General features: G+C 39.2%; 1 protein-coding gene across 2 annotated transcripts in view; it reads left to right on the top strand.

Annotated features, from left to right (window-relative positions):
- Positions 1-1,946: 1,946 nt before the first annotated feature.
- LOC133463267 (semaphorin-4G-like) overlaps positions 1,947-14,243 on the top strand; it is a 37,092-nt gene continuing 24,795 nt past the window's right edge. For both annotated transcript variants that reach the window (XR_009784340.1, XM_061744709.1), the window contains exons 1-2: positions 1,947-2,042; positions 7,543-7,824. Coding sequence is in view for 1 of the 2 variants with exons in the window: in XM_061744709.1 (XP_061600693.1) it covers positions 7,695-7,824 (130 nt within the window). In the remaining variant the exon portion in view is untranslated. The remainder of the gene's footprint in view (positions 2,043-7,542; positions 7,825-14,243) is intronic.

Here is a 14,243-nt window from a genome sequence, read left to right as displayed (position 1 = left end):
GTCCTCACAAGCACCTTCATTAAGTTTGAACTTTGATAAATGTAACGTGTACAAATACCAGGAACTGATATCTGATACGACACTAATCTCACTTAATCTGGAAATGCAGAAAACCATATTTTTTTCAGAGAACGCACCAGAGAAGGAGCCACAGGTGGATGGATATTTACATGGCTATTTGAGGAAGTCATCCACAACACACAAGCTATCAAGAGGTGTGTTAATTAAAAAATAAAATAAAATAGTGTAACAGTTAGGCAATCTTTGAAAAGCCACTGTATCTTGTAAACCCACTCTAAAAATCTCCTAATTCTTAAATCTGTTGGCTGCCAGCTTAATTAGTCCAGATCCCACTTCATGAAACATTTCATATTTTATTTATTTAGTTGTGACTTCATCTAAAAAGCTGTAGCAGCTTTGGCTGCATAATAAGTCAGGAATCAGTATATAGCAGTGCAAAAATGTTAAAGTCTAGTCATAGATTTTGTGGTATACTCTTTCTAAAGAATACTTAAAAGTTACTTATTTAGTCATAAATTACTGTACTTTTAATTTTAATTATTTTTTTCATGTGGACTATTTGAAGGCAGCAAAGCAGTTCTAATTTATATTTTCCTTTGAACAGTAATTTGTATGACTACTTGAAGATGGAAAAAGTTGCTATTGTGATTGCAAAAAGATACCAGAGCAATGAACCAAAAGACAGATCTGAAAGACTACTAATATTAGTTTTTTTTCATAGTAGAAGAAAAAATGGTTTGTAAGCTTCACATGTTTTAGATTGGTTTTACAGTTTGCTGTTTCAGCTTGTGTGTGAGAGACAAATGAACACCTCTCTGCCTAATCTGTTCATTAAATTATAAAAATACACACATGACTTTTAATGATTTTACAACTGGACAGCAGCCTTGTAGGGTCACTGTCATGTAAAGTAAAGGTATGTAATGTGAGTTTTTACCAGTTGCAGGCATCCAAGCAAGTATGATGTGTCCGGCATTTGTATGTGTGAACTGTTGGCACTTGTTTATCTGGCCTGCTTTCAAGTTTGATAAGATCCACTGATTAGCTGAGTAATGGTCATTTTTGATTGTCTGTCCTTGAAGCATCCGTTGACGATGTTAAAGTTCTGTTGATCAAATTTAGATACTACTGATTTAAATTAAATGGCTTTTGCCCCACCATATCTAATACATAAATAAAAAAGGAAATTAAATAAAACAGGGCATTTAACATGTTATCAATTCAATTGTAATTGTTGAATGATAATGAAAGGCTAGAAAGGAAGGTTTAGGTGATTTCATTTTCTTCTTTTGACAGGACAAACTAATGATTCCCCTCTTAATAAAGACAAGATAATATTTTTCTTTGTTTTTATTTATTTTTTCTTTTTGCAATAGAAGCACTTAAAACCTACATTGCATCAATGTTTTATTGATTTTTATAATGTTTTAAATGGCAATTCTCTTGGTGAACGCTAGATGGCAGCAAGACGCAACATTAAGCGCTGCGCTGAAACGGACAGGTTGCTTTACGTAGACAACTTTTTATTATATTTTATTTATTTATTTACTTTTTTCAATTATCATTAATCGATGAATTAGTTAATTATTCTTGTTTTAACGTTTAATAGTGTTATACTAATACCAGACCGAAAAATAGTCGCGAGAAAAAAGTGGTGCAATGGTCGTGTCAGCAGTGAATAAAGCCTGAATTATGGTTCTGCGTTACACCAACGCAGAGCCTACGCCGTAGGGTACGCGGCGACGGTGCGTGTCGCCGCGTACCCTACGGCGTTGGTGTAACGCGGAACCATAAATCAGCCTTAACAGTGAAAGATGGGAAAGAAGACGCTGTTGAAAGAAAGAAAAAAAGAGTGGTTGGAGGGCGGGTCACCTGCGACAGCAAATGAGCGGAGGATCTGCTGTGTGTCTTTCAGTGGGTGTTTATTTGCAAAGGGTGCACAGGCGTTTTGAAGTCCACTTGGATTATATGTCACGGAATCGTTTCCAGCCCGTTTCTCCTGAGTGTGTCACTGAATACAGGTAAGAAACACTGACCATTATACGTTTATTATAATCTACTAAAATCTCCCACCTGTCTTACTGTGTAATGCTCCACATATATCAAGTCGATTCATAGTTATTAGTGCTAATCAAGCCTTTAATGAATATTAAAACGTTTCCTTCTCACTACAGCAATAAATGTGTGTAAAAGTGACTCATGCAGGGGCGAAAATCCCGTTTCATAGTTGGGGGGGACAATAAACAGTAAAATTTTAGAGAATAAATTAGGGGGACAAGGAATAAAAGTTTTAGCCTTCCTTTAATACAGCATTTTGACATTTTCAACTCTATCTCGCAAACAGGCAGAAGACCTTTCTTGAGTAATACAAAACAATGGTATTAGGTGGAAGGTGGCAATAATACAGCACATCTGACATAATACACTGCAAAAACCCCAGATCTTAACAAGAATATTTGTCTTATTTCTAGTTAAAATGTCTCATTTTTAGTTAAAAAAAATCTCATTACACTTAAAACAAGACTCATCACTGGAAAAAAAACAACAACAATTTTCACCTGTTTCAAGTAGATTTTCACTTAAAATAAGTAGAAAAATCTGCCAGTGGAACAAGATTGTTTTGCTTATAAGATAAATCTTGTCGCACTGGCAGATTTTTCTATTTATTTCAAGTGAAAATTTACTTGAAACAGGTGAAAATTGTCAAATAACAAGTTATTTTTCTGGTGATGACTCTTGTTTTAAGTGTAATGAGATTTTACTGTTTATTATTATTTTCGATTTCAGTTTCGGCCACAAATTTTCATTTTGGTGCATCACTACTAAATACTACTGCATTGTTCCAAAATTATTAATTCTGTCTCAAATTATTCTAGGGGGGGACAGCTTTACTAATGGGGGGGACTTGTCCCCCCTGTCCCCCCCGGGATTTTCGCCCCTGGACTCATGTCTTAAGGCTGCCTCATAACTTCAGAGATTCTGCTCTGGTGGAGTGACTTTTATCTGCTGGACATGTGGATAAAACCTGTAATTGATATGGAAAACGTATGATAAAACCCAAGTTGAGCAGCGTCTGAGTTGATTGAAAGCTCTAAACACACACTGATGGACCAGGGAGCTGCTGGAGGAGCAGGATGGGTCTTTTAAAAAGAAGGCACCAGCCATCTGTCCAGTCAAACCTAATCAGTAAGCCCGCAGAGAAGCCCCTGTAAACCCAGTGAACCAGCTTATCCAGACAGTGAAGACTCTTGACTTGAGAGTCTGCTGTGGTAAATGGAAGCAAACCCCAAAATATGTGTTGTTGCGAAGATTGGGTTTTGTTGCATGAAGAAAGTAGGATTTTAAGCTGCCCATGGTGAAGCTGAACATATTAAAGCTTGTTGTGGAGAGAAAAATGGAAAGGGGGTGGATGTTTTTGTGTGTTCATGATCAGGCTTTTATTATGACTTCATCTGTATTTTAAATCCCGACTGAGTCATTATTCTGCCATAGTCACTCACTGAAAGTCCAAAGTGCAGACAAAAGAGTAGAGTCACCACAGTGGAGGCTGTGAATGACATGGTATGCTTGGTTTTTTTGGAGTTTGTCTCTTGGTGGCGTGTGAACAAGCACGTGTTTATACTTGAATGTATTTTTCACGCGTGTTTGAACTTTCATACTGAAAAAAGAAAAAAGGGACAGGTTAGGTATAAGAAAATCCCAGAATGAGAATAGGAAAAATCTATTAACTTTCTTAACAACGTTGGGGTCATTCAGAGAATCTGCAATCTCCTGGTTGAATGCTCAACATCAGACCTGATGTTCTAAAGAATTAATTTGTGAAGACAGAATTAATGCTTAAAACAGTAAATATAAAGGTTTTAGAGTAACATATACACCCATGTGTCCAGGCAGTGTCTTTTACAGGAAAAGTCTTGTTTATTTTAGTAAGATGGTGACAATCTTTCACATATCTGAGCTTATAACAAGACTGTAGCACAAGAGTCCAGAAGTTAAACTCATGCCGTCCAGATCGGACACCAAATCAAAGCATTGGGCTCATTTTGAAACTGAAAATCTGTTGAAAATCTGTTGAAAGAGGCCTGGGCCTTTGAACAAGAGACAGCAAAATACTTCACCAAATCAGGGAGGGTGTTGTAAACTCAGGCAGATGAAGGGTATTACACTCACCCACTAGAAAATAAAATAAATCGAGTAGATATTCTTTCATTATACATTTGAAGATACAATTTAGACGCATTTAAATGGACCGTGATCTTGTTGTAATCGCAAATGAGCTTCCCAAAGGGTGCCAAGGCTCTCTATATTGCAGAAATGATTAATTTTAAATCTTTAACTTTGGAGATTTGGAAGGATTTTGGTCTGCAGGGTTGAAAAAATCCTCATGAATAACATAAGAAAAGGAACCACAGTTATAAATGTAAGCACAGTTTTGTGACTTGTTTTGAATTGTCACAGTAACTCAGTGTTCCCGTCACATCATGATTGTACAACATGTAAAGCTATAGTCCCCAGAACAAACAGACGTCAATTCATTGGGCTTGCCTTTGTCTGCCTGTGAAACAAGTGTCTTAAAACAGTTTGTCTGTTTGCTGAATGAGTTTTTGAGTTTTTGAGTCCTTTAGAGTGAGTGCTGTGTGTTAATGGAGCTGTCACCACTGGGCTCCATTCAGACAGGTTCATGGAGGCTTTGTAATTGCCTGATAAAATCCATTCCTGTGAATGGATGTCATGGGACAGAGAACTGGCAGTGAGATCAGGAGAAAGACAGATTAGGAAGGTCAGGTTTGTGAGTGGTGTGATTTCCTCTGGGTCGGCCCCGTTTCATTTCCAGCATCTCTCCCTCTCTCTGGGCTCTCAGAGTTTTGACTGGCGTGCTCAGTGACCAATTAACAGTTGGAACTGTCCTGGTTCAGGGGCTCTAATGCGTCTGAAGAATTTGAAAATGTGACAATAAGTGGCACTGGTGAACTCATGAGGGGGATTTTTTTTACCTCCTGCTTGCTGCTTTCTATCATCATATTTCTGCTTCATTGCCACTTAAATACGCCCCACTTCTGCAAATTATCGTGAGACCCCATCGGGACCACTGTGACTTCCATGCTGTTTGAGAGGACTTGGACTCTGGCGGCCCATTTGAGTCCGTGCTGGACTTGTGCAAGTGTCCTTCAGTGCACCTGCTCTGACATCTTTTACAAGGAACTTGGGCGCAGGAGCTGACACACCTTTTACATCCTGGGAGAGATTTTAAAACGAAAGTAGCTGGTGTCCCCGTAGTAAACTTGCTACATCAATGTAATGTTATATTTACCAAATTCAGGACTGGCCCAATTTAAATAGTTCAGTTCTGAGGGTCTGTACTTTCCTCAGACCAACATATTTCACACACATTTCATCAACCAGTGGCTTTATTTCACTTCATCCTTGATAGAAATATCCCTTTCCTGACACCTGAAATCTGTCATTATGATTGTTCAGTTGGTTTTGGTTTTGTCTCAAAATTTCCTTTAGTCATAGTGTTACCTTACAAGGTTGAAAGGTTTTTCTTCTTGTTGCTTTTTTAAAAAGTCCACAAACCACGAGCTGCAAGGTTTCAGTTTGTTGCTTTATTTGTATTTAAAAAAAATGAAAAACACAGGAAATGCTAACATCATAGAAACTGAAAAAATCTAATGTTTGTTGAAAACAACCATAGAAATTGACTGATTCCATTCAACATGCTGTGTTTTTATCATCTTCCACATATGTATACGTTTGGCTGCTGATGTCACACGGATAGACTTTTAAAAACAATCCTGATTCTGAGGTGGACAACATTGCAAAAAAAACCATACAGTATCTTCTCAGTGCTGTCCTAACTGTACTTATCATAGCTCTGGAGCTGCTGTCAGGGATAATCTGCAGGGGGGTGGAAAATGAATCATCTGTTTTGAAAATATTATCTACGTTTAAAAAAAAAAAGAATTTACTGAAACAAAAATATGAACTATCTTGCTGCAATCGCTAACCTGAAGGCTCCACCGAGTCTTACGCGATCTGAGCATGTGATGGTTCACATGTTGGAATGAAGCAGGAGCTTGTGATTCCATCGCTGAGTTTAACACTGAATCTGCTGCCTCTCACTCATCCGCACCTGCATGCCGCCGTGCTCATCCGTCACATTATGCAATGTTCAAGTCAGCCGTTGTCATGGTGTCAGCCTTGAGGGACCACAAAGACTTTCCGTGAGGGCGCTGCCTCTTCTGCTTCTGACTTCACCTTTTAACTTGTTTTTTGTTGCTACACTGGATCCGTATGAAAACATTTGTGCAATCCATATGTGTGCGTTCATGTAAAAACAAAAGCAGGCTCCCTAGACGCTCAGCTCTCAAGGCTTCTGGAAGCTTGTGTGTGTGTGTGTGTGTGTGTGTGTGTGTGTGTGTGTGTGTGTGTGTGTGTGTGTGTGTGTGTGTGTGTGTGTGTGTGTGTGTGTGTGTGTGTGTGTGTGTGTGTGTGTGTGTGTGTGTGTGTGTGTGTGTGTGTGTGTGGGTGTATGTGTTTGAAAGAAACAGAGATGTTACAATTAGCGCAAATAAGATTTGGAGAGATAGGTGATGCTCGACAGAGTGACTTGTCTGTATTGATGTGTGCAGTGGTGCATGGGATACACACACACACACACACACACACACACACACACACACACACACACACACACACACACACACACACACACACACACACACACACACACACACACACACACACACACACACACACACACACACACACACACACACACCTTCCCTCCCCTTGTCTCACCATCACTTCTTTGACTCCTCCAGAAGAGGGTCTGCAGGAGCAACATTGGTATTCATAGCATACAAAACACACACACATCCTCACACACATTTAGATATGATCACATTTCACCATGCTTTTTCTCGTGGCGTCTCTCAGGTAGGTCTGCAGTGTGAACTGGTTTCGCACCTTATCGGTCTGGATTTCCTCAAATCCCAGTTTAGTCTTCAAGTGTTCACTTGTGATATCAGCTCGTAGCTGTGTCCGACAGTTGTTGTGTGGTTCGTGGTATTCTCAGACCTGCGTTTGGACATGACAGCTGCTGCTCACCCTCACAGCCACACAGCCAGATTTTGCAACACGTAAAGCCTGATCGGGTATTTTATGAGCAAATATACATATTTTAATGTGTGATTAATGTCCTGTCTCATGTTGTGTCCTTTTGTACTGTCCTGTGTAATTGTAATTTGTATTATGTGTTTTGTTTTAATGTAAAGCGTCTTTGAGTGCCCAGAAAAGCGCTATATAAATAAAATGTATTATTATTATTATTATACTTATTTATGTCTTTCATATCTCTGTCATCATCCTTTACATCAGCTCATTTATCATGTGAGAACTCTACTGCACCAACTTTCCATCCTTTTCTACTTTTCTACACCTTTTTTAGGTGTAATGTTAGAGTAATATTAGTCACAGACGATTAACACTATGTGCTCTCTGTGTTTTAATGTTTTTCAGGTTTCATCCCTCCAGCCCGGTGGAACAGGCAGCTGCTCGTCTCCGAGTGTGTGCGATTGTCTGTGTGAAGAGCTGTATGCCGTGATCATGTCAGCGTAAACGTAGGGGTGTGCACATACAGTACGCCGTGGTTGGAGAGCGCCTCGGTGGAGATGCAGGGAGCTGGATCCCCGGCGGCGCAGCTCCTGTTGCTGAGCTGCTTGTGCGGAGTAGCAGCCGGCTACCCATTCAGAACCCCCCTGGACCTGGATGTGACTCCCCGCGTTACTGTGCTGACCAGTGGTAAGGACAGATCTGATGTCTTTGATTAATAAAAGAATCCGGAGAGGCATGGTTAGACAGCTGCACACATGTGTCCCGGCGCTGTGCAGAGCCAGCAAGGAAAGAACAACATTCTTGTACCTGAAATATTTACGGACCTCAATACGACCGTTATCACTGAAAATAAGGATAATTCTGATCATGCACAATGAGCGATTTAAGCTGGACCACAGTAGCCTGCTGCTCTCAAACCAAAATAGTGAGATTCAGTTCTTATGCAATCAGTGTCCACGCGTCACGCGTTAGACCTGTCCTACCTGCTTCCTTCATCGACTGTCAACAGTGGTTGTTAACAAGTTCAACTGGGTGTTTCTTCGATTGTTAAAATGGTTTCTCGTGTGTGACGTGGGTCCAAAATATTCAGTTTAGTTTGACACAACTTGCAAAGTGATTCTTTATCACCTTTCAGTGCAGAGGGGTACCAAGGCAAGGCAAGGATAATTTATTTATATAGCACAATTCAACACAAGGTAATTCAAAGTGCTTTACATTGACATTAAAAGCAGCAAAACATAATTAGACATTAAATAATTCGACATAATTAGACAGTAAATAACAAATGAGATTGAATAAGATGATAAGAAAAGAAGTAAAATAATAAAAAGCACAAGCTGTTAAAACTAAGGGCAGTAGAATACAGCAGGTAAGTTTAATTTAGGAGTACGCTTGAGTAAACAGTAATGTTTTTAGTCCTGATTTAAAGGAGCTGACAGTTGGAGCAGACCTCAGGTCTACAGGAAGTTCAGAAGGTCTACAGTTGGATTTTTCATGAAATAATTTCTTGTCTTTGTTTGATTAATCTAAGAATTGATTTTATTGGCCACTCTTAAAGGCTCTTACAGCGACAGATATTGTGACATGTTATAGCTACGGGTCACACTGCAGCAGGGCAGCATGCAGACATGGAAAGAGATCCAAAGTGAAATTTGAAGCAGGAACCTTCCTGGTGTGTAAGCGTTGTATCAACCACTGCTCCATTCCTGTCAAACTGTTCAAGCATCTTAAATAATCGATCTAATACTGGAAATAATTCCCAACTCAATATTCTGTGCTTCATATTCAAACTTTTATATAGAAGCTGTCAAGTTTTACAGTGATACTCTTCACACATTCTGTTACTCTCAGATGGATGGATGGATGGATGGATGGATGGATGGATGGATGGATGGAAAAGAAGTGTTGTTGCAGCCGAGAGATTTTAAGTTCATGTTTGGGGGGATTTTTACACTTCCTGCTGAAGGTTTGTGGTTCTCTGACTCTTCTGTGTTCTTCAGTCTTTTGAATTTTGTCCCCAGATGTTCAGGAAGATATCTTTGCTCATCGTTGGCTAAAAGTTTTGCTTTATCTTTATTTTTTTGAAATTTTTGTTTTGAAAATATATCAGGCTTGTGTCAAATGCAGATTTCCGACTCAAGAGTTTTGTCTTGAGGATGCCGAAAAGGTTTCCTTCTGATTGCTCTTCTATGACAGCCGTATTTGTGCATGTGACGCTGCACAGGAAAGCAGCGCCTCGCCACTTCTGAGCCTGCTGAATATTCCTGAAGGTCTCTGACAGTCAAACAGGGGTTCTGGTTTGCTCTTACAAGCAGGTCTCTGAACATTTTCAGGCTGTGCTGTGCATCTGCTTTAGAGGAACACATGGCTTATGAATCAAGTCAAAGTCAAAATCAAAGATGCTAATCCAAGTCTGAAGCCTCGGTAAAGGTTATCTGATATCTCAGATCATTTTGGCTTCTCACACTATTGCAAAGCATTCCCTTCTTTCTTTTTTCCGTCCCTGAAATTGAATAAAGCAAATAGAAAAATCATACTCTCAGATGTTCTTTAACAGAAAATATATAATTAACTTTATCCCCCCCTGGAAATCAGTTCATTTTTGTCTCACATATGGCACTGTTGCATATTCTGGCGCATTTTGACCAGATGTGTTTCTTCTTTTTTTTTGCCTCCTCTCACACTTAAAGCAATTTCATTCTCCTCCCTCCAGTCCTCTTCGTCTCGTTTGTGGGATCACTCTATTGAATACACATTATCTTCTCTCCACTGTGAAACTTTTATTTAATTTATTCATCTGGATGTGGTTATTATTTACTCACCTTGTGAGTGATGGCATGCACAGACACAGATGTGTGAATAGCTTTGACTTGGATCCCCGCAGCGCTTCAGAGGAGTCTCACACAACTGTAGGTAGGAGAGAAACACTGTAACCATGACAACTGTTGTGGTGTGGCCCAAGACGATGCTTTACTGTATCTTTTCTTTAGTGCATGGTACGGAGGTTTGCATCTTTCAAGCAAAACTGTTATCTGATTGGAGACTGTACTTACTGAGACACGGACATGTGACATAAATTTTCTCACTTTAACTTGTGATCAAACTTACTTCTTTTACAAGTTGTTCTTGCAGAACAATATTTTGTTTCGCCATATATTTTTACTAAAACGTTTATATATATTTTTAGCACATTGTCCTGTTACTCAACTTGACATAAACGTCTCACTATATCTTATTTCAGTTTATATATATTATCAGTTAGTGCCATCTAAAGCCCTATCCACACCCCCTCCTCTAATCTTATATATCTCTAACTTTGCATTTACCTCTTATTGTCCTTTTAATGCTCTGTGATGTTGCTGTAACAACTAGTCTTTGTTTCTTTCACTTCCCTTTTCCCAATGAGAAGATTTTTATATGCAAACTTACATCCAATCTCTCTTATCTTTGTGTTCCTTAGCAACCTATGGAGGCAACGCCTCCAAACTTGAGTGGGCAGACAAATGACACCTGCATGCATTGACCAACTTTGAACATATTTTTTGGATTAAAAAAAAGAAAGTTTTCAGGATAGAAGACTAGAAGCGGATAGCGCAAAGAGGGAATGGTGAATGGGTTTAAATATCCGTACTCAAACCTGTCAGGCTATGTTTGAAGTTTCCTCTCTTAGAGGGTCAGCAGATCTAAATACCACTGAGGTGTAGAAAAACTGTCCAACCAGAACTGACTTCCACACGTGAGTTTGTCACAGTCCGTTTGAAGATTGCAGACTCTGTGCGTGCGTGCTCCTGCGTGTCCCTGCACACAGTGTACTTTGTCGATCAGCTGAGGTCCCTCCAACTGTTTGCTCAGTAAATAGTATCATCTGGGCACCTTGCACTGCCTTACTTGCACCTTGTCCTTCCCTGTAGACCAACTCATACGTGCCTTGTCTTGCATACACTTGTAAACAGAGGGTACAATGTGCTTTGGGACGCTCTTTCATTGTAATACAGCTCAGGTAAATCTCCTTCTTGCTGTGTCACACTCCCAGCTGGGCTGTTTTGAGTTACCTGGCCCTTGTGTGGGACCCTCACACAGACACAATAGGTATTGTGTGTCCTAATGCTTGGATTACTCAGGTGAAATGTTGGATTTTTCTGCGCTGTAAAGCATTGTCTTCAACCATAATGAGACACTCACAGAGTGTAGGAGAAGATCGTGTTCTCAAAATCCCACATCGATATGACTCTTCTTATTCCTGGAGAGAATAAGGGAGAAAAGTCGACACCTGAATGGCCAGGAGCATCTCAGGATGGGATCTGCTGCTGCTGCTGCTGCTCAACTGAGCAGAGTGGATTTTATTTCACAGATGCTGATAGGAATCTTAATGACAACTTACTTGACAGCCATGCAATATGCAGGGGGGAAGAGTGAATTGGCTGCAGATGCAAGAGGTCTGACACTTTTCCTCATTCCACTACTTACTGGAAGGCAGGGGAAGTGATTTGCTTTTGCACTTACGCTGCTTAATTGCTGTCAAATTTACACCACAGCTAATAGTGAAACCTGCTCAGCATCAGTCACAGCAGGCATTAATATTCAAGGCTGACTTAACTTATGCACATATTGTTAGGGCTGAAACATTCCCGTAGAATATCTGTCTCTGCCTATTGAGATTGGTGTCATGCTTATCCCATCTGAGAAGGTTCCTGATACATTATGTGTTTGAAATGTACATCATTTCTCAGTTTTTTTTTGTGACTGTGGCAAACGACTCTCCAGCATTGTCAGTGTGTGTGTGTGTGCGTGCATGCATGTGTGCATGCATGTGTGCATGCGTTACACAAATGTTTCGTTGCTGAGTGTTTGTGCGACTTACCTCATTAGTATCTTGACCTGTCAGACGGATACATCCAAAAACAGCCTGGAGAGCCGGATGGCGAAAAATACATACAAAGAAAAAAAGAAATGCAAACCACAGAAATCTACATAAAGTAGTAACGAGCATAAATCTGATATTCTATGTTTTATGCCCTCTTGTTTCTCAACAGAACAGTTTGTCACAGTGAAGGCTAAATGTAATGTCTGATCAGTGCTAATATGAACAAAGCAAAGTTGCCATCCAAAAATCTCCCTTTACGAGAAGGTAGTGGAAACAGCTACGTTTTATCTCTCCTACTGATGAAAAGACAGAAAGTTAGAGATTTGAAGACGCTAAGATTGGTGTTTATAGACAGTTTTGATGAAAACAACAACCAAAAACCAGCTTTTCTTGGACATGTGCTGAGATATATTTAGAGAAAGATCTTGAAGATGGAGCTGCCAGTTGGGCGAGAGGAAAAGTGGAAAGCTGAAGAGTGGTGCGAGAGGATGTGTAGGCGATTTGTTTGACAGTAGAAGATGTGGAGAATATGGAGAGACTGCAGGAGGGAGAGGCATGCCACTGCATGAGGTAATGTGTTTGAACTTTGCTGCTCTGCTTCTCTGTAAATAATTAGTAGAGGTGAACTTCGTTTGTAGGCTGAATTGGAAAGTTGGAACCAACTGATTCTGATTTACAGTAACAGTTGTTTTTTTTTAAGGTGTTAGCAAATTAAGTTGTTCTTTTTAATTATTATTTATTTATTGCAGTTTTTGTTACAGTTGGAAATTCAATGAAAACCTAAATGTAGTTCTCCATGTTGCTGCTTGTGGAAACAAAGTCCAGCTGTGACTTTTTTTCTTTTGAACCCTTCTCAGATTATAAAAGTGCACGGATAACGGGGCAAACTTTTTTTCCCAACAAACTTTTAACTTAATCAGCTTAACATGATGAGTACGTTATCAAAGTTAAGAAGTAAATTAAAGTGCTGCATCAATGCACACATGGATAGATGAACGCAAATGTCTTAGAATAAATTACTGTTATTTACAGTGCACTATTTACAGCAGAGCTCTGCTTATGAAGCATTAACCCTTTAAAGTGTCAATATACACTTCAAAATATTGCTCCTGCTGGTCCTGTGCCCTGTATATATATATGTATATACAAAAATGTGTGTGCGTGCGTGCGTGTGTGTGTGAATATATCTATTCACTGTCAGATGCACATATACAGTAATAAACACAAATCCGAGGATTGTTGGTGATCAGTCTTCAACTAAGCTTTTTATGACAAATCATTTCATTACTGAGAATAAAAAACAGAAGTTTAGTCGTTAACAGTAAAGAAATTGTGGATTTCCCAGCAGCACTATCTGTCAGCAATTTTCTTGCAAAATTCCTTTTTTTTTCATGATTTTTGCAGTGAGCTGTGCGTTTAACCTATTTCTGAAAATACAGAACAGAAAAGACAGATTTTCTGTGCTGTTACAATGAAATAAAAGGCTATTAAAAAAAAAGTTTCTTTAAGCAGTGTAAAAAAAGACCTAGCTTGTACAAGAAGGTCCCTTAAAATCCAAGTACAAGGCTTTGTCAGAGCTTTGCGCCAAAACTCAAAAAACATGAAGCAACAAATCCATCAGTGAAGATGAAATTCAGTTTCACCTTTTATTCCCATCCTGTCAGGTCTGATTGAAAAGGCTGTTACTCCTGAGCTTGAATATGTCACACAGTGTGCTGTGACTGTTGGACGTCTTTTAGGGTGATGTGTTAGGCAAAAACAACGAACAAATCATTTTCTTAAAAAAAAAAAAAGACGAATAGACATCCAAAGGATAACAAAAACTATATTTAGAATATATTTAGAACAAACCATTGTTGCAAAGTTGGAAACTTGAAAGTATAATCATGAACAGGAGATCAGTTTATTTATATACTTATATTTGTTTTCAAAAAGACAGACACTAATCAAACTGTTTGTGCTTCGATATATCCGTGTAGTAATATATTTAGCTTGTCAAGCAGTTATTTTATTATTATCTATAATAGAGACTGCTGGCTGTGTGCTGTATGAGCTGTAATCTTAGGCATGTGGCTTTGTGAGAGTCAGCGTGCTGGGGATGTTCGGCAGGATGCTGCTCTTTCAAGGTTGGATTAAGTTTTCTGTCCCAGTCGATTTGGTTGTCAATACTCCACGGGTTATTTTTACCTTACGGGTAAAACCATGTAAAGCTTACACATCAAAAAATGTTTTTCGAGGAACT

This window comes from Cololabis saira, chromosome 17 (genome assembly GCF_033807715.1).
Source record: "Cololabis saira isolate AMF1-May2022 chromosome 17, fColSai1.1, whole genome shotgun sequence".
Classification (NCBI taxonomy): Eukaryota; Metazoa; Chordata; class Actinopteri; order Beloniformes; family Belonidae; genus Cololabis; species Cololabis saira.
This window is presented reverse-complemented; position numbering and strand designations above follow the sequence as displayed.